We start from the raw sequence: 20,609 nt of genomic DNA on the forward strand, positions 1-20,609 counted from the left end.
CTCCTGCCCTGGCAAGGGGTCAGACTTGAAGATCTACAAGGTCTCTTCCGATCCTACTTCTATGATTCTATGACAGAAAGCATAAGTAAGCGTTCAGGTACCGCAGAGACAGACGTAGCAGAAATGGTCAAGATGCTTTCAGCCATACACCAAGATCAGTAAATGGATCCTTCACCTTAGTTCTAAATGAGAGTAGTCCAAGGTGTGCTCTTCCTTTGATCTGGTTTGTTCATAAATTTTGCTCAAAAAAGGGAAAAATACTTGCTACTTTTTCTACATTATTAAAGGCCTGCATTTTAAAAGTATGAATATGGTACTTTTAGCTGTGCCAGGTAAACTAGTCACTGGTCAAAATGCTACCTCCAAACTATTACACACCTATGGTGGGAGACGCTGTGGATTAAGGGATCTCTTCTTGAATTTCCCCTATGCTCCTTCATTCTGTCTTGTGGAAGAGATTCTTCCCAGGCAGGAGTCGAACCAAATTGCTTTTCTCAATTTCCCCTTTCCTTGTAACATACCCAGTGCCCTTTTCCTGTTATTAGCACAACTAGGCCCTTCTGTTTGTACCAACCATTTCCCCCATGGATAGTGTGTGGTAGCATTATTTGCTTGTGGTGTTTATTGTTAAGGTCAGTCTAATTTTCCTTAACAGAAATGATTTTCTAGTTGGGAAAATCATTGTCACTTTCCATTCATCCTTTTTTATTATTATTTATTTATTTTTATTTTACTTCCTTCCCTAATGTCTGTCCATTCCTTGTCTGTGCTTTTCCTTCCTCGCCCAAGATTATGCCGATCAGGTCCGAAACTTGCAGAAGATAAAAGAGAAGCTTGAAATTGCATTAGAAAAACATCAGGATTGTATGTATTTTTATTTTCTCTTCCATTTTTTTCTTTAAATTTAAACTGTTCTGTATTGAAAGCTATACAGTTGGAAATGGATCTCATTACAAATGGAGCACATATCAGCTGCAAAAAAGAAAAAGCATAAGACTGTCCTAATGCATGCTGGATGAAGCAGCCATAATTTTATTTGATGTTTAATAATAAACTTGTGCCTGGCAAATAACTGCTTTTAAAAAACCTCAAATCTATAGATTTGCTGTAGTTCACTGGAAAAGTTGCTACTGCATTTTGTTTCTCTGTGCTCAGTGCAGTGGGGGTGCAGTATAATGTAAAGAAGGCTCGATTCCATTCCTAAAGAGTTATGTGTTACCACTAGAGCCTAACCAATTTAACAATGAGTCTCTAAATTCTGTTGTGACATACTTCAGAAGCAAATAAACAGTGTTAGCTTTGCATGTTGCGACTGACTTCTCATCTAGTGGTTTTCTGTTGACAGCCTCCATGAAGAAATTTCAGGAGCAGAATGAGGCTTACCAGGCCAACAGAGCCAAGATGGCTGAAGGAATGGCTTTGGCATTGGAAAAAAAGGACCAGGTAATAAAGGCAGGTCTGGAACGATGAAGTAGTTGACCAATAGTGAGAAGCTTAAGAGTGAAGCAGTATCAGTGTGGCCAACAGGGAGCAGAAGTGGCAGTGTGATATGAAAAAATCACTGCTGAAAGAGCACTTGTTACCCATGACATGAATGGTTCTAGGCTAGAGAATGTCTTGCCTGATTCTTTATGTAAATGGAGTGAGGAGGTGTAATATGGTGTAAGTGTCCAAAACAGTGTTGACAGGGGCTAAGTCTTTGTTCTGCAACACCTTGTTCTCACTGCTTTAAAGAAGCCAACGGAAATATCTAACAAACTTAACCTCACATTTTGCAGTTTTGATAAAAACTCCATTTTAATATATTAATTTACTGTGCAGGAATTTTGTTTGCACAGAGCAGATATGCACTCATGTCGCAAATTATTTCATAACATTTTACTGGTATATTAAAATCATCCTTGATTATTTTTACTAACAATTTTTAGTTTATACTTTATCATAATGTAATACTTTCAGTGACTGATACTTTTTGTTGTCATTGTTGCTACATTTTGTGGATTTTGATGTACCCTTTTTCCCCCCCACCAACCTATAGGAATGGATGGAAAAGTTGGTTCAAGTTGAACAAGTAAGTCACCTTTGATATCACTTTAAGTGGGTCTGTGCATTTCCTTGTAGTTTGCAAAAAAGTCTGAAAAAATGTAATTGCTATGAGTATCTTATCTCTGTTCCCTGGCTGAGACCTGAGATTTGCTTTCATTCCCAAGCCCATCATTTCAGAAGCTAACCCTAGAATTTGTTTTGGAGTGGGGAGTAACAAAGCATAGGACTCAGACATTGATCAAGACTTGAAAGCCTGGGCATGCCAGCCCTGTTAATTCAAATAACGCATCAGACTGTTCCTATTTAATCAGTTGAGTATTAAGAGAGTGCTTATATTCTGCTTTCAGGAACAAAAACGTTAATCCTTACAACACCCTAGGACATGGGTTGGCAGCCTACAGCCCACAAGATAGATCCAGCTTGTGGAGCCATTAGATCTGGCCCATGGACATGAGGCTTTGGGAGCACTCAGTGTGGGTGGAGCACTCTCCCTATACCTCCGTGGGGATGAGGGTTGGCAGTAGCCAGGTCCTAGCACTCGCCCCTGACCCATAGTGGCTCATTCTGTCCTGCAGCTGGTAAAAGTTGCCTACCCTTGCCCCAGGAGATAGGGCAGTAGTATGCCTGTTTTACAGTCGGGTCAGTTGGGACATAGAGGGCAAGTGGATTTCGTAAAGGCCTCCAACAAGTTGTTTTCAGAGTCTGAATGAAGACTGGCCTGATCATGACATGGGAAATTAGGTGGTGTGTCACACTGCCTGCGTAGAGGCGATTTTAATCTACCACTGTGATGACAGCAGAATGTTCCTGAGCTGAGGAAGAAGGGTCTCTCCCTCTCCCTCTGACAGTGAGTAATACTATGCTTTAAAAACAGGATCCTGTATTTTCACACTATAAGCTTGTGTGAGACCAAGAGGACATCTCATATTTGTCTGTAAAGCACCAGACATGCCATTGGCACTATCTAAACAAAATTCTCTCTAGTACAGTCTCCATAGTGACACATAGAAGCTTCCCATTTCTTAATGTGCTCCTAGGGTTGGCCTTTTGGCTTTGCTTTCTGATGTTGATGCCCAATTCCTGCTATGGATATTTTATGCATTTGCTATTACATCTGCTGGATTGGTTGCAGGGAGTGAGCTTTATACCACTCTTAATACTCTTTCCATGTAGTATTGATTTGGGAGGACTTAGTAATGAAGCATTCTGTCTTAATGGCCAGTAGAGCTGTTAAGCACCATAATAACCTTCACATCACCTTAGGAAATTTACATTTAGCTGGGGGAAGGAAATCACTGGTTTTGGCTGAGAAAAATGGAAATACTTGTCTAGGGCACAAGCCCCATGGGGTTTTGACATGGAGCATTTCACTAAAAGAGAATATCTTTGTTATAACACAGAGAACAATATTGCTAAAGGAACTATAACTATTGGTACAACTACAGCTGCCATAGAATCGTATCCTCCAGTGAATAAGCATATGCTGATATAATCTATTTTCAGCTTTGTAATGGAAATCAGTCCCCTTTTATTTCATGTACTTTTTTTAAGGAATTCAGTCTCATTATAGCTGTTTCAGCTGTTCCATTCAGTCTCTGCTTAAAGCATTTTAGAGTATAGAGGCGTGAAACCATGTTTAGAATTGCTGTTAGTGTTTCAAGTACTGATTGCCTATCATTTTGACATGCTTGAGTGATTAGTATGAGACCTTTCTATATTTGTGTCATATTTACAGTGCGGATCTAAGAGCTCCCAAATTTCAGTAATGATGCTGTGCTGCTTGTTAAGAGGTGTTGTTATATGGAAAAAAGTTTGAGTTATTTATATTCCAACATCATAGCGCGTAGTGATAATACAGAATGTAAACAAGGTTCCTTTCCTAAAGGGCTTAGTGTTGACCTGAAGCTTGTATACAAATATTCTTCAACCACTTTCTTTTTTGTTTTGTTTCTGGTGATTGTTTAATAGGAGAAAAAACTGCTTGCAGCTCAGTTACAAGAAATGAGGGAGCAGAGTTTGAACCTTTTCCAAAAGAGAGATGAAATTGATGAACTGGAGGGCTTTCAGCAGCAAGAAATAGCCAAAGTTAAACACATGGTAAGATTATTTTAAAAGGGGACTTCTGTTTTTATGCTAGAATATTTCACTATAATTTATTAAAGAGTGTTAACATTCCTACGTTGATATCTGAAATGTTGGAATTCTTGCTGTATGTGGATGCATACAGCGTTATATGAACTCTTCATGTTGACTATTTTAATTATTTTTCTCTGTTTCTAATTTCATATATGTTGGAAGGAGACCAGTTGTCTCCTTCTAAGACTATCAAAAGTGTCAGTTTTTATAGTTGACAATAATGTTCTGATCTTTAGCTCTTGAAAAAGGAAGAATCTTTGAGCAGAGCAGAACAGGAACTAGAGGCATGTGCTCAAGAGCTGACCTGTGCTAAAGATGAACTGAAGGTCACAAGCAGCTTGTCTTCAGGCCTAAGGAGTGAGCTGCAAGATTTGCAGCAGCAGTATTCAGAACTGGAAGCACAGAGGTGTGTATGCATTGGGTAGAATAGTAAGTTCAGCACATGGACGTTCTGAATTGGTTTCCACCTGTCTCTCATTGTCCTCGACATGATTGCTTGCAGCAAGCTTGCTGTTTAGTCAGTGATGGCATTTTGATGTATGGTAGGGAATACATATCTGTTAATTACAGTTACCTCTCTCGCCAGCTAAGTTGGTCATTATTTTAAATATATAACCTGGGTCGGCATTACTAGAGTTCTCTAAGCTTAATCATTCATTACCACTTTTGCTTCTCTCTATAAGTACAGTATGCAACACCTGACTATCAGGTTTTTGTGAAACGTTTACTGACCAGACAAGAGTGGGTGTTAAGACTGGAAAATAAATTGTAGGTTTCGCTTAGTCCTCCTCCTTCCCTTGGCAGATGCATCCTACTTCTCAAGAATGGTTTCCTGGCACACTGAATCACTGTTTTTCTTTCTGTGAAGGGATGGACTATTGACAGCTGAAGCAAATGCAGAAAATAAGATCATTGCCCTGGAGCAGAGAGAAGAGGAGCTACAAACCTTCATTCAGCAGATATCTGTAGACTTGCAAAACGTAAGCTTGATACAGACAGTGTCCAATACCTACTTTCCTGTCTGTGATGCTGTGCAGGGAGACATCTGACTGCTGCATTTGGAACAGCTCTTTTTTGAAAAGTCGGTTGTCTATTTTTTTTTTTTTTTGCACTTTGAAAACACAGTTTAAAATCTGCAATAATTTTCCTAAATGTTTTAGGCTCGAGTTGCTGCCTCTGGCTGTGAAAAAAAATTGGAGACTTTACAGATGGGTCATGAATCTCTTAAATTGGAATATGAGCAACATAAGCAAAAGGTACTAACTTGAAGTGCATAGGTGATCTGAAGACACTCAGAGTTGTTCCTCATATCCCAGTGTTTGAGTTTGGTGGTGTGAAGTCTGAAAAGCATGTGTGCAGCACAGCTACTTTCCTGTTGAAGACAGCTTTAAGCCTTTTAATCTCTGCAGGAAATGTAATCAGGAGTTCAACTCTCCTGGAAAGTGAAGTGAATTACTGAAGACTTTTTGGTTTTAATACTCTCACTGGAAATCTTGTGAATAAATTCAGAAGGGTTGGACAGTGAAGTTTTACTGTGTGTTCCTGAGAGAGGAATAAAGGGATGAGTTATTTAAATATAAGAAGGTTCTGTTATAGTCATTTATACCAAAGAAACCTACAATTCTAGAGCCTTAATCTTAGAAACAAAGTCACCTAAGTACCTTTGTAAGCAGTTTTGAGTCCACTGGACATAAAATGCAGTAAATTGCTTGAGGATTCAATATTATGTCCTGTCTGGAAAAACTGTGTAATCAAATTCCATCTTTCTATTAGAACATAATGGGACAGGCTAATTAAAATATGGATTGGTAGAATTGAAGGAGGTAATGTGATCCTTTTGTGCAGGATTGTCCTTTTTTAGATACTGTCTATACAAACTGAGTTCAGTCTGTTAGAGGCATGTTTCTCTATTTACCACTTTTATTAATGGGAACAAGATCCACGGGCCTAATAAACAATTCAAATACAAATCCTACAGCTCAGCTATTGAAGGGATGGGTAAATCTGGTGTTGTTTTGGGGGAAAAAAACAGCTCCCACCTTCCAAAAAGAAATGGACTTAACTTCACTTGACTTTCAGTTGAGTTTGTGCATATTTAATATTCTAAGGAAGTAGAAGTAAGGGGTTGCTTTCATAAAGGAGGACTTTCTCTTTTTGATGGCATTTTTTTCAGATGTGGATAAAGGAAAAGCCTGGTTGTAGAGGAGGTACTCATTTCTTTTTCTAACAGATGACTGTTGAAATCGATGAGAAAAACAAACTTGTTGAACATCTACAAGAAAAAGTGTTTTCCTTGGAAAAGAGACTAGAAAGGAATCTTTCAGGTGATGAACATGTTCAGGAGCTGCTGAAGGAGGTACTCTTAATTTTGCAGGCTTACTTAAAGTAATACCCAGAATTCTACCTAGGTGTGTTACATTTGAAAGGAATATGCAGTAGTGTACTGCATGCATTCCTGTCCCTAGGGTGTTTGAATGCACTCTGCTCCTGCTGGACAGAATCTGAGGGTACTTTTACTTTGTTATATGCACACATGTCCTAGTTCACACACACATATGAAGGTGCTGGCTAAGCCGAACACCAGGCATCCACACTGCAGTGCCCCACTCTACATATGCCTGCCCAAATATGGGACGAGATTGTTTCAGTGCTGTAATGAACAGAAAGTACTGACTGTAATGCAACAGACCAAACAGTTTTTGGGCACGCTGTAGTAACGCACATCGCTTATTCTTACTCATTTTTGGTCTGGTTGATAAATTGGCTTGCAAAGCACTTTGTAAAGCAAGGGTATCAGACATGGCCCATGGGGCAGATCTGGTCTGTGGAGCCTTGTGATCCAGCCTGTGGCCATATTTGGCTGACCAATGGCTTTGATCAGCGCTGGCCCCCTAAGAGCAAATATGCATGACAAGTTTAAGGTGCTGTTTGTGGTTCTGGCCTTTCCTGATTTGGCATAAGGAGTTTTTAGGAATTAAATTTAAGCATCTCTTCATGTCACCTCTGGTGGGATTTTAATTTTCAGAAAATTATTCTGGAGCAGAAACTGGATGACGCCAGACAGCAACTTTTGACAGCTAGAACCAGTCACTCTGGGACATTGAGCCTATTGGAAACTCAGGTATTTTCTTCTTTATGAGTGTTCTGAGTGGAGTTAATGTCTGTTTTGGCCATCTGGAAGAATCGTCCAAATACTTTTATATTGCATTTTTTAAAGTCTTATTATGCCTATGTTTCCCATCCAGTCTAACTGTCACACTTTATTTTTGAAAGGAAAACTTAACTGACCTTATCTTCTGAATGATGACCCTGCTAGGTTGTGGGGATGGGGGAAGGTTACAGGGGATATTTGTAGCCCTAGTTACCAGATTTTAAAACTCTTGGATTCCTATTTTTAGGTCACAAAACTGAAGAGCAAAGAAGATGAAATGCAGGCCTTGCTCAGGGAGAGAGAAGAGTGTGTGAAGAGTCTTAAAGAAAGCAGTACAAGCCAGGTAGAATCTTGGCTTGAAATACACTTTCTCATGCTTTTTGATGTTGAACCTCTTACGTTTGTTCTTTCCCTGCGTGTAAACTCTTCTAGAGTAATGCAGATTTGTGCACATAAGGAAATAATGTACTATCATGTTTCAGCTGAAAGAACTTCAACAAGAACTGCAGCATGCAAATGAAGAATTACTGAAGAGCAAAGAAGAAATTGGTGACAAGGATCTACAGATCCAAAAGCTGGTGGGTATTCTCTGATCTCTCAGGCTACTGAGCTATATCTGCTTTTGTCCTTATTGATTATATCCAGTTCCATTTCTGTGGATTTTCTTCAGCTGTTGTCAGGATTCTACTGCTGCTGCTAAATTTGGTTCCTAGTTTAGTAACAGTATTTGAGCATAGGAGCACCATGCTGGTACTGGAATAACATAGTATCTTAATTCTTGTGATTAAGTTTGGGGAAAAGCAGTGTGAAGTAATGTCTGACTGACTGGAAGCTCTAAATATGCTTATCTTCCAGTATACATTCAGTTAAGAGTTAGCTTACAGTTATCTTTTTACTTTTCTGAAGCAAACAGATCTAGAAGTTGACAGCAGCAGACTAGAACAGCAGATCTCAACTGTCAAGCATCAGTGTAAAGATCGAGTTAGCAGGCTGGAGTCTCAAATAGCTGCCCTTGAAACTGCTTGGGAATTTGATAAAACCGCTGCCCACCACAAGATAGTAAGTATATAGAAGCTGGTGCATTCAAGCCCTCATGTATTAGGTTTGGCAAAGCTGATAAGCCTTATACTGTCTGAAAACCCTAAATTCAAAATAACTGCATGTTCAAAGCTGTTTGTAGCCTGGAGCAACAATATTTAGTGGCATTAAGCAACTTCTTGGCATGGGTTGTGCATGTTTAGCTGATTAATCTAAACTTCAAACTACTTTTTTGCTTACAAACTCTGTCTATTTTACAGAATCAGTTGGAACAGGAAAAGGAAGCTTTTATAGAAAGCAGAAAAGAATATGAAAGTTTATTAAAGACGCAAGAATCTGAACTCGAAAGACTGAAGGTAGGAAACCAGCCTGTTAGTGACTTCTGCTAAACTTGGGGCTCTGTTTCAGTAACACCTAATAGCAATCTTTTACCTTTTCAGTGATTTAAAAACACATCAGATTCGGATCACATTTACTTGTTGCTGCACAATTGCCTTCTTTGACATTAAAAAAGTAGAGACTGAATACTAGACATTATAAGGGGTTCATCCATTCCTATAAGAAGTGCTTTGGTCCTGGCAGAAATGGTACATTCCCATGCTTAAAGGAATCCTGGCAAACGTGGATAACTTTGAAAGTACAGCAATACAGAGTAGGAATGTGGCACTCAATTCTATTAACAGCCATTACTTTCTAAATTAAACGGAATGCTGTTCAGTCACGTAAAGCAGTGGTTTTCAAACTGTTCTGCTGAACCCAGAGGTTCTGCATTAGGTCATCAGGGTTCCACAAAGAGATTGGGGGTAATAGCAGAGCATAGTTGGGAGGCAGTCCAGCACCACTGCTGGGCTGGGTTGCCTGGCTCTGTGTTAGCTTGCACAGCCTATGGAGCCAGGGATAGGGGTCCAGTGGTGGCAGAAGTGATATGAAAAGGTTTTGCGACTTTTAGAAAGTTTGAAAACCACTGACTTCAAAGCTTAAACCTTCCCTCCCTTTACATCGTTGTCTTCAAAATGTTGAAAGCTTCCTAACTTGCTCCTGGGTGTCAGTTAGAAGGTAAGGGTTGATTGCTGGAGGAAACTGCTTCTTTGTCTGTAGTTCTTACAACTGAGAAATGAAGATTAACTGCTTCAACTGATACCTAAAAGATGTGTATTAGGGTTAAGATAAAAGGGGGGAATGGCTTGGGTTTGTGAAAAGCTCTAAGAAACACTAGCATCCTGACCAGTCTTGGGTAATATGGGCGTTGATTTAACAAGGAATCTGATTTAGAACCTATAACTGCAACTTGGTAAGCGATTTGGAACTCAAAGTTGACTGTGACTAGCATCTAGCCTTGTCCTTGTAAAAGCTTCATGCTGAATTTTCTCTTCTGACATAACTGCTGAATTGTCGCTGTTTTGCAGGGGGAATTAAGCAGCAGAGAAACTGTCAGCATTGAAATTGCCAAAGCATTGGAAGAAACGCAGAAACAAAGGGAGGAATTACAACAACAGGTTAATTTAATGCTGCCAGTCAATGAGATGTTCTAATCTGCACAAACTGGCCTGAATTCATATATAGTGATTACCATGGTACACGGGGGTTTTCATGGGAATGGGATCCCAATCTTCCAAAGAGATGGAAGACCATTTCTTTTCGTGGGAGTTTACAGTTCCAGCTTCTCCTTTAAGTGCTTACACCAGTGTGCAACTTAATCCTGTTGACTTCAGTGGAACAATTCACAGGAACTCTGTATGTACTCAGGTTTGTGCATAAGCGTTTACAGGTCTTGTCTTAAGGTGAGATGTGGCCACCAGACATAAGGAACAGTCTAGGGGAAGATCAAAGGAAAGAAAGGACCAGATCTTTATGCAGACTGTGTGATGACCTAGTCTTGGAGTTCTGCATCAGAGAAAGTCCTTTAAATGCAGGCAGTCCCCAGCCCAGCAGTTGACAGTTCCTCATAGATGACATGGTGCAGTTCTTGCAAACCGTTCTGCACTGTTGTCGCGTTATGCCACTAGCAGGATGTTTGCTCTGAGCTGTACACTTTGCATTTGGGGCCCACAGCAGAGTTCAGATATTTTTATCTAGAAACGTATGCTGGTAAGTGCAGGTCTATATTTGCTTGTTTGCAAAGAAGTAGAGCAAACTGAGAACTGTGGTGGTCAAGCAAAGGTGGTTTCTGAAACCAGCTATTGAAGTTTCTTTGCTCTTTATGAGAACTGCAGTTCTGACCTGAGAGATGAACCTGTCGCTGCAGATTTGTTTTTTCCCAGCTGTGGAAGACCTTTGGGTGCTGGCTGAGAGCAACGTTTACTGCAGCTGTTTGGATTCCTTGTTGTTGGCATGCCAACAGACAGGATTTTGAAGTGCTTCGTGCTTAGTAGTAGGATTCAGAACAAGGTCTGTGTATTTAAAATATTAGATTTTGTCTTCTCCTGGATGGTGTTTCATCTGCAGTTTTAAATAAAGTAGTTACTGTGTTTGCACCAGTCTAACAGTCTATACCGTGGTGTGTAGGAATCCATTCTGACTGGGGAGAGTTGGAAGGCTTTGACTGCTGCTAATGTGATTTGATCTGTTTGGCCATTAGCTGTGCCATTTTATAAATGCATCATTTTATAAACATAGAATATATCTATATATATTGTAACAGCTGCACTGTAGATTCGTTTGTGTAGTCCTCTTCCCCTACCTCATGCATTGGATGGCTTAGAAACTAGTTTATGTATGTCGCATGTGTGTGTGAGAGACCTTATCAGGTACAAGTATACAGAGTCACTATCAGCTTTGGCAGCTAGCCTTACAGTATACTTCTCTGCTGTATTCCTTCACATACCTTGGAGGAGCCAATAAAAGTCCTACTCCTAATGCTAATGAGACAGATGAATAAAAGCGCCCAAGTGCCTTTTTAAATACAGTATTCATCCTTCTTCCTAATTCCTTACGCTGCAGAACACCTTAAACTGCCATCCAACCAGTTTAACACTGTTATTTCTTAGTTACCACCCGCTGATCATGAGAGAAGTAGAAGTTTGAATGTAGAGTTCATCAGACGAAGCAGTATTCCTTTTCCAACAACAGCGATATTTTTTTTCCCCTTGCCCATCTAAGGAGGCCAGCATTGTCTGAGGTGATGAGACTTTGTAACCCTACAGATGGGCCAGAGAAGAGTTTCAGCATTTGTTAGCTCTGGACGTTAACTGCTTGACTTGACTTTATTTCACCCTCTGTTTAAGGTTGCAGATTTGACCCTTTTGATCAAGGAAAAGGACCAGCTAATCAGTGAAAAAACTGATCTGCTTCTGAAGGAAGAGGAGAAGTTAAATCAACTTAGTCGAGGTTAGACCAAATGAATCTTCCCCCTCCCTACTGCCTTGCCTGAATGAGGGCCATGTAGCTCAGGGCGTGCTTGATTTGCAGAATGTTATATAGTTTGCATTTTAACTTCAGTTAACAACATTGCTTTCATAATGCTAAGGCATTAAAGTTTGAAAACCCAACCTTTTGTTACAGATTGTACAGCCCCTACAGTGTGGTATCCAGATCACTTTAAAACTTCCCATTTAACCAAGGTGTACTTATTAGGTTTCGTAAAATAATGCCCCTCATATGCTTTAAGCTTCATAAGTAAACATTGTCCACCTGTGTTTTATGTGTGTGTGTGAGACCATGCACATTCAATTGCTGCTCTCTGGAATATGGGTACTCTCCTGCATTGTTTTAAAAATGGGCTTCCTTAACAGCATCTATTTAAATTCTTGGACAGTATCTGCACAATAATTTCTAACACCAAACTTTAACTCAAGTGCAGTCTAATTCAGCCAATCCCTGTGTCTGTAGTGCTGCTTTTGCCCAGCATCATTGCTTAAAAAGCAACAGAATTGTGCTGGCCCCTTCCTGCTATCAGCTTATGGGCTTTCTAGCAGTCTACACCTTCCTCTCCCTCAGTGCAGACCTCACCACACCATGCTATTCCTCCAAAGGCTCTTAGAATCAGAGAGAAGTAGGACTGGAAGAGACCTGGGGAGGTCATCTAGTCTAACCTCCTGCCTGAGGCAGGATCATCCCTATGCAAACCATCCCATACAAATCCTTGTCTAACCTGTTTCTAAACTACACAATCAACCCTGACACAACTGGGCACGGCACCCTAAACTGCCATAGGTAAAGCAGGGGGACAATGGCAGTGTGTGTCCTGCTGCTGCAAGGGATATTAAAATATGCTCAAGAGATCCAAATAAGGGGGACATGCCTTTGGTCCTTTTCTTGTTGACCCTGACTGGTGATGAGATCCATTCCTTTGCAAAAGCAAGTGCAACTGACATGTTACACGTTTTGGGTGTTGTAACCACCTTGCCCTTCAGATTGCCAGAGCACTATGCTGCCCACATGGGCACATGCACCAGGGCAGCTTCCACTAATGTTAGTTTCCCATCATTTGCTCTTCTGGAGAGGAGCAGTAAGCCCTGCAGTGCTGTCTCCAGTTTACCATCATTGCAACTTGCTCCATTTCAGGAAGAAACCCAGAAACTGCTGTTTCCTTCAGTGAAGTGGCACTAACAATGTCTGTCCTGCCCCAGGTCATGAAGCTGTTATACTGCAGGTACACCAGCTGCAGTCTGACCTTGAGGCAAGTAAGAACCAAGCTGTGGCGAGGGAGGAAATGGCAGGAAAGCAGATCAGTGCTTTGAAGCTGCAGATACAGGAGCAACAAGAGCACCTGCTGGCCAGCAAAAGAAGTGTGAGTACAGCCGCAGAGTTGCCTCCAGTCTCGCTGGGGGGAAAATCAGACAGGCACAGGGCTCCAGCTCTGTCCTGCTGTGCTTGAAATCAAACAAAAACTTACTTTGCAAGACAGCAGGCTTTGAGTGGGCAACCCCATCAACGCACTTAATGCATGAAATACCAGCAGTGGAAGCAGTCGGTCCCTGTTTATAAGTACGTGTACCTCCTTGGCGGGCCCTAGATCTGTCAGATTTTAGAATGGCCTGTGAAAGGCAGCATCCTAATTGAGCTCAATGTGATAGTGGCTTGAGACATTTGTATGTGTTTTGTTCTGTCTGCTTTTCACAAATGGAGTAATTAGCAGAATCCAGTGAGGTAGGAAAAACTTGACCATTAAAAGCCCAGTGAAGCTTCACCGTAGGGCAGTAACACTTGGCTGTGAATGTTCTGGTGACTGAGACCTGCTTTCTGACATTTAGATTTCAGCATTAGAGGAAGAAGCAAGAGCCCTAAATAAGCATTTGCAGCCTCCGGAAGACAGGGCAATGGAACAGAATGGAGAAGTGGCAGCTGCAGACATTGTTCAGCTTCAGAGAGAAAACAGAGACCTGGAGCAGCAAATTGCTGAGAAAAACAAGGTGAACTGAGAGAGGTCATGTGAGACAAAGATGAAAGCCACTTCTGTTTCGGACTCTGCACAGACCTAATGGTCAGTGGGCGAAGATCAGCGCCCCCTCCCCCCCCGTGGCCTTCTCCACAATCTGCAGAATCTGCTGCTAGCAAAGGACGTGCCGAATTTCATGTCCCCACCGTGCCATGCTAGAACTTTCCAGGACGTGGTTCCATGCTGTCCCTTTCTTTGAGTCTATTTCTTCCAGGAAACATCATCAAAAGATTAGTTTAGAAGGCATAGTTTAAAATAAAACTGGGAGAGGAGAGCATGCAGCTACTTGTGCAGCAGAGGAAACTGCTTCCTTATTTTTTACTGCATTTTCTACCACTTTTCACTTTCTCTATTTGTGACCTGGAAAGGGGTGAGTCTTTAGAATGGGGTTTTCCCACCTGGAACGAAGGGTGCTTATACCTAAGCAATTACGCTAGCTAGCCTAGCTCTTTTCTCAGAGGGAGGCATGTAAATAATAATGGCAGCAAGTCCTACACTGAAGGAGATTTGGGATTTGAAGTAGTTTCTTGCCGTACTTCCTGGTTTTGTCAACCCTGCACTTGACTTCCAGTGTTGTCTAATTAAAGTAGTCAGCCTGTCCCCTTGTGTGAATGTGCATGACTGGAAAGGTCATTGTTGACTTTATTTTTTTTTAATTGTTTTCACTGAAATGCATTGGTCTGAATGTGTCCTAATTTCATTCTCTGTTCTGGACGTAGATGATAAAGCAGCTTCAGCAGAGAATGGCAGAGCTCAAAAAGACCCTGCAGAAGGAGCTGGTAAGTTTTGGGAGGTTTTTTGGTCTTTGTGTGGTGTTGCATGTGTGTGTTGTCACTGTCTCCACTAGCTGACATTGACAAGATGTTTGCAGAGCTGCTCTGAAAGCCTGGCTGCCATCTCAACTGAAAAGTCTTTGGGGAAAGGACTGTCTTCTCACCCTCATCCAGGGATATAATAATTAAATTGTCTCAGCAGGTGTTCTGCACCCCTAGATGGCATGAGCTTGGACAAGTACCCAGTCCACCTGAGCACAGGATACAATGGTCACGGTAGTCCTCATGACTTTTGTACTTGAGAGCAATGCAGGATGATAGGTTGCGTGGCCAAGGTAGCAACTGCTGGTTCATTGCAGCTTGCAGTGATGCTGGGTACATCTGGACAGCTTGACTAAAGAATGAGATTTGCCAACTGCAGTCTAGATTTGAGCCCTCCTCCCACAGTGCCCAGGCAAATGCTGAAAAGGGTTGAGTTGACCACTGGGAGAGCTGGCTCCCAGGTAACCTTAGGATGTCCCTGGCACTTCTCTCTGTAAGGAGTACTTTGGTTTGATTGCTACCTAGCTGCACTGCTACAGGTGAATTTCACACTCAGTGGTGTCTCCCTTGCCTGCAGTTCTAGCTGGAAGAGAGGAAGGGCTATAGAGGTGATTTTAAATGTTCAGCCCCAGCAGCTTTAGATGTGCTTTGGGGACTTGTCTTAGCCTTTCTTTTCCTCCCACCCCTCCTCCTTTTCAGAAAATAAGGCCTGACAATGAGATCCCGGAAGTGCGTGAGAAGCTGAATTCTGAAGTGCCTAGTGCTGCCGTCACTGTGACAAACAATTCGGATTTAAACGATTCCCGGGAGATCAACTTTGAATATCTCAAACATGTTGTATTAAAATTCATGTCCTGTCGGGAAGCTGAGGTGAAGACACTTCCTTCATTTCCATTTGCTTTTGATGAGTCCCCACATCCCCAACATGCTTCCACATGTACAAGATGAAGAGTGTTCATCTCGAGTCAGTATAACCAGTTCTAGGGTGGAATCCCCATTTTGAGTTCCCCCTCCCTGCAGTTAAGAGTGATTAAAGGTAGAATATCTCAAGGTTACACTTTATCAGAAACTAAATGACCTCTGTAGTGGGGGATGTAGCCCTCATCCTTGGATCTCAAGTGTATTGTAACATCCCTTGCAGCAGAAGGACATTGTTCACTGTTGTTTCTCTACCTTCCCTGTGCCAGGTTTGGGTATAATGCCTTGTGGTTGTCAGGGTTGACTGTTGCTTGTCTAGTAGGTTAGACAGTGGATTTATTATAGGATGGTTTGGATAGGGACGACCCTGCCTTGAGCAGGGTTTTAGACCAGATAACCTTCTTCTATTTAATCTAAAATCCCAGAGAAGTCCACTCTGCTGCTGCAACCATCATGGCTTGCTTAAAGGCAAATCAAAATTAAACTGTAATTAAAAGCAGGGAACAGATCTGCAGTGGATTTACTGTGTGAAGTAGCATCTGCATCCTGCTGTTCCCTTGGATTTGTATGGCACAGCCGTTGTGCATATTAGTACTGAGGAGTTAAATGCCTGTTTGCAACGGAAGATTTACTAGAATAGCGCGACTCCATCCTGTGAATGTCCCAGTCTGAAAAGACCGTCACACCCTGCCGCATTCAGAACTGCTGTGGAAACCAAACTCTTGTCCATTCAAGTAAATGCAGTCTTCCCCCACACTATGCAAACCTACAGTTGAAACCCAAGAGCTAGAAAAGGTATCTACAGATGAACAGGGTTTGAGCTCTTGCAACTGCCAATAATCCCTAGTCCCAGTGGCACACAGGAGGCAGCTCCTTAAGAGCTGACACTTTCCACACCTGTAAGTGGAGGCTTGGTATCAAAAGTAGATAGCATATCTGTGCGAACCTGGGCCCCTGCAGTGACCCTGAGGACTTGCAAGTATTGCAGAAAATCAACAACCGGTCTTTTTGTTTTGTTCCTTGCCCCTATCTCCTACCCCAGGCATTCCACCTAATTAAAGCTGTGTCTGTGCTACTTAACTTTACGCGGGAGGAAGAGAACATGCTCAAAGAAACCTTGGAATACAAGGTAAGGCCTCCATTTTATTTCTGCTGTCCTCAGGTGAGGAATTTTAATATTTTGGGAGGTGGCCATAAGTTGGAAAACAGCCTCTTTCCCTTGGACTAGCTATGGTAGCAAATGGCATTTACTGCAGTGAGCAGAGATCAGCACAGTACATCCTAGGCTGTTTACTGTGTTTTGCCTGAATCTCGTTTGAAAGTGACCCTATATTGGATCCCTATATCAGATTTATGTTTAGTCTGAAGAGTTTATACTAGTAACTGCTGTTCTTTTCTTCACGTGAGAGATGTTGAACCCAAAAGCACAGCCACCTACTTTGCATTACATGACTGTGACTTTATATTCTGATTCTGCCTGTTATCCCAATGAGAAATCTTAGTATTTATGGAAGTAGTATATGTTTCAGCAAAGGCAAGCGTAGGATAACTTTCCATTGTATCAGCATAGTATGAAAAACAGCACCAGGGCTCAGTGGGTGAGAAGCCAGGAGCCATCTCAGTTCTAGCCTACTTGACTTCCAGAGGAAGTCTGGCTACGTGTTTAGAGCAGGGAGCAGAGTTGTTCAGTCACTTAAAACTAATGAAAGCAGAAATGTGTTTTTTCTAGCTTTGACAGTAGCTAATCAGTGAGGACAGTTTCATTCTGATAATCTTAAGTTTTGAAGTGCACTGGATGCAAAAAACACAGCCCTGTATTTGATATATTCTATAAATGCTAGTGTTCAGCAACTCCTGGGGCTATATCTGTGCTGCTATCCCATAAATCCAGACTTTAAAGTAAGAGTCTAGCCTAATGTGTGTTGTGCTCTCCAATGCCAGATGTCGTGGTTTGGATCAAAGCCATCTCCTAAAGGCAGTATCCGGCCATCCATCTCAAGCTCACGGACACCATGGTCTTAAGAGAATCTGAAAATGAGCAGTCGGCATCTAACCACTTTTTTTCTGTGAAAAGAACACTGTGCACACCAGTTCAGGTGTGTCTTAATAACTGTCATTGCAGTATTTTGTACAAGAATTTTGACACTGTTTACAGTATTGTACAAGAAACATCCTTCACTGCAAACATAAATGTTTCCTCTAGGGTGGATTCAGGGACTTTGGATCAGACTGTTAGCCATGTAACAGCCAGCTCCTTCTGCTCATCAGTCCTGGCTTGTGGTGGCACCAAAGGATTATATTAATTTCATTGATACTGGTGCTGGCAGTTCAAGCTACTCCTATTTGCATCTGTCAGGAGGGAATTCCAGCTTCTGTTGTGAAATGCTAGAGCTGCACATGTCTAGGTACTGTAAAGTTTCCTCTTCTCACTGTGGAAAGCTGGCAAAGTAAGGGTGTTTGCAGTACAATGTATTCAATTCCAGACAGTTTAGAAAGCCATTCAAAAACAGGAGCAGGGGCTTTTAACCAAAATCAAACAAAAAGCCTGCCTTGCTTTGTTATCCTGACCTTACAGTAGTCAGCATTTGTTCATATCGCCGTGTAATTTAAGGTGCATATATCCTGGCCTGCAGTCCTGAAGACTGCACTGACAAATATTTAATTTCAGCGAGAGAGAGAGCACAACTTTAGAGTTGTCTGGTTTTACTTTTCTTAAAGAAAATAATATTTAAAATGGTCTTAATTGCAGTACCTAGTACTCGGTTGGCTTTTAAAACTAATGTGTTAGTTTATGCTATAGGTTGTTAGTATTGGGAAGAGAGGTAGTAAACCATTTTAAATACTTTTAAAGTTGAATTTGTTACTGTAAAACGCATTCAAAAATATGAACTCCAACGGTTAAGAAAAAATATCCTAATGATATGAAGGGTAAAAAGAAGTTGGTACAAAGTATCGTGATTTTTTTTTCCACCCCCTCACCCCACCCTTTTCAATCAGCCTCCCTTTCTAGCAGTGTTGGCTTTATGCATTTCAAATATTTACACTTAACAATAACTACATTTTAAGTTAAGGTGGTGGGGGCTAGTGATTCTTACCTGTCATGCTAAATGATAAAAAGAACATTACTTTTTTTTTTTTCCCCCCCCCCAATAATGGCAGAATTTGTCTTGGCTCCAATATCATCCTCCTCTTCCTGCGGTAGGAAGAAGTTTGAGTTGTGACCTGCCATGTAAAAGTTGAGAGCAGAATTTTGCCATTAGCCTCTAACCAAAAACACTAGATGAAAACTAGGAAGTAGCAGTCAGTTTGGCTTTTATGTTCTGAAAAAAATGGTATTTACAAAAACTCCTATGTATTGTATACAGAGAATTACTATGGTCAGTAAGTGACAGGCTGCAATTTCAGTTGTCTTTTACAAAGAGGCGTGTGGTTATTGCTGAGTGACAGTATTGTTTATCAGATAAGCCTTGAAGAAAATTCAGCATGTCCAGTTTAAGTACTTGTTTCTCACTGGTAAGACAGTCATGGTGGATGTTCATTATGTTAATCTGAACCTGTGAGGGTGCTACTAGGAGTAACGTCTGTGAATGCTGAGAGTAATTGCCACTGCAGTAGCATGAATCGTGCTCACAACTTTGCTACATTTCTTAATGAAATAAAAACGACAGGATTCTTCTGGTAGGCTTTGCTCTAAAACTTACACTTATCTCCACTGTCTCAGTGCCCAAGGCATTATCTACAGCACAGGTATGGAGAAGTTAACTTGCAGGAAGAGCACAGAGACCCAATTACCAATGACACTCTTAAGTGGTGAAGACCTGCATCTATCTTCTGTTCCCAAACAGAGCAGAGCAATCAGAGCTATACCCCAACTTCATTTTACCTCCTGGAACAGAGTGAGAAAATGTAGAGATGAATAGCACTCTTCATACTGGTAGACAAACACTGCCACCCTAGGTCCAATGTCTGCAAGAAGGGACTAAGTTCTAGCTACTTTCTTGACACTACCTTTCTTGAAGCTCTTATGTCAGCTGGCTGCTGAGAATTTGGAGTCCTTCAGTCTGAACAAGGTGGTGGAGGCTGGATGCTAAAAAACACGGTGCACTTACTGAATGAATAGCACAGCTTTGGTTTAAGAATCTTCAGTTCTTATAAAAATACCTTGCCCTGAGCAAGGTTTCTTGTGTTGAATTTTCTTTAGAGACCAGAGCAGGAATGGTGTATATATTCAAGAGTTAATGCACTTTTCTTTGTATAAAAGCTGTGATATATTCCTTTCTATAAACATTTTGCCATTGGATCTTAATCTCTTCTTTCATGTTGTAAATATGGATTGTATTATGGAACACTGAAATAATTGCAGAGACTTTGTGGTGCAATATACTTTTGATTAAAACTCTGGATTTCTTTCTCTTCAAGTTTCAGTTACTTGCACACTGTTCCTATGTCCATTGTCCAACTATAGCAAAGGATTTAAGCCTCTACACTACCTCTGAAAATCAATACAAATAAGAAATTCTCTCTTAAGAATGGGTGTACTGGCAAATTTTTTTTGCCACAGCAGGATTTGGCATCCAGTGGGAAGTGGCTAATTAACTCAGCAACAGCTGCAAGGAGAGACCATGGGAGTTCATGCTCAGTTGACCTTGCTGCATCCCTTCCATTCCAGGACAGTTTGCCTAATGCAGAAAGCACTTAAAGAAGCAGTTTTCTTCAAGTTGACTAAGCCATCTTAGTTGTTATGAATAGGGAGAGCTTATTAGTTTCTCTAAAGGCTCACTTGTGAGAGAGATTACCCAAGTTTTGCTACATGCCACATTTTGCACAGAAAATAATTTTCTAGGAAGAACAGGAACCCAGGCTTCTGCACAGTGACCAAATAGAGATTGCAGGGGCCAAAAACTGTGATAGTGGTATAGAAGGGGGAAGAAGCTGTTGCACCTCTTCTGATCCAGTTATATTAAATCACAATCTTACATATTGTACAGAGATGGAAATGTGAGATACAGATTTGTGTCAACATACTAATGGGGTATTACTTAAAAAATCCTCTACCAGGACATTTAATAGCATGAAAGCATCAGATAGTGAGCTGGCAATCTACTCTTAAGTTTTTTTCAAATGGAAT

General features: G+C 41.2%; 1 protein-coding gene across 2 annotated transcripts in view; it reads left to right on the top strand.

The window, feature by feature from the left end:
- Positions 1-19,899, top strand: part of GOLGA1 (golgin A1) — a 23,259-nt gene extending 3,360 nt beyond the window's left edge. Inside the window, exons 3-23 of one of the 2 annotated variants that reach the window (XM_019541035.1) lie at positions 790-864; positions 1,346-1,443; positions 2,039-2,071; positions 4,015-4,143; positions 4,419-4,588; positions 5,051-5,162; positions 5,343-5,438; positions 6,413-6,538; positions 7,208-7,303; positions 7,581-7,676; positions 7,816-7,911; positions 8,240-8,392; positions 8,632-8,727; positions 9,778-9,867; positions 11,596-11,698; positions 12,940-13,100; positions 13,564-13,722; positions 14,468-14,527; positions 15,263-15,433; positions 16,524-16,610; positions 17,423-19,899. In XM_019541035.1, coding sequence (XP_019396580.1) covers positions 790-864; positions 1,346-1,443; positions 2,039-2,071; positions 4,015-4,143; positions 4,419-4,588; positions 5,051-5,162; positions 5,343-5,438; positions 6,413-6,538; positions 7,208-7,303; positions 7,581-7,676; positions 7,816-7,911; positions 8,240-8,392; positions 8,632-8,727; positions 9,778-9,867; positions 11,596-11,698; positions 12,940-13,100; positions 13,564-13,722; positions 14,468-14,527; positions 15,263-15,433; positions 16,524-16,610; positions 17,423-17,503 — 2,288 coding nt within the window. In that variant the 3' untranslated portion in view covers positions 17,504-19,899. Of the gene's footprint in view, positions 1-789; positions 865-1,345; positions 1,444-2,038; positions 2,076-4,014; positions 4,144-4,418; positions 4,589-5,050; positions 5,163-5,342; positions 5,439-6,412; positions 6,539-7,207; positions 7,304-7,580; positions 7,677-7,815; positions 7,912-8,239; positions 8,393-8,631; positions 8,728-9,777; positions 9,868-11,595; positions 11,699-12,939; positions 13,101-13,563; positions 13,723-14,467; positions 14,528-15,262; positions 15,434-16,523; positions 16,611-17,422 lie in introns of those variants that run through there. The other variant, XM_019541036.1, reaches the window with a different exon arrangement.
- The last annotated feature ends 710 nt before the right edge of the window (positions 19,900-20,609 follow it).

This window comes from Crocodylus porosus, unplaced genomic scaffold, assembly GCF_001723895.1.
Source record: "Crocodylus porosus isolate Cpor-Errol unplaced genomic scaffold, CroPor_comp1, whole genome shotgun sequence".
NCBI classification, from domain to species: domain Eukaryota; kingdom Metazoa; phylum Chordata; order Crocodylia; family Crocodylidae; genus Crocodylus; species Crocodylus porosus.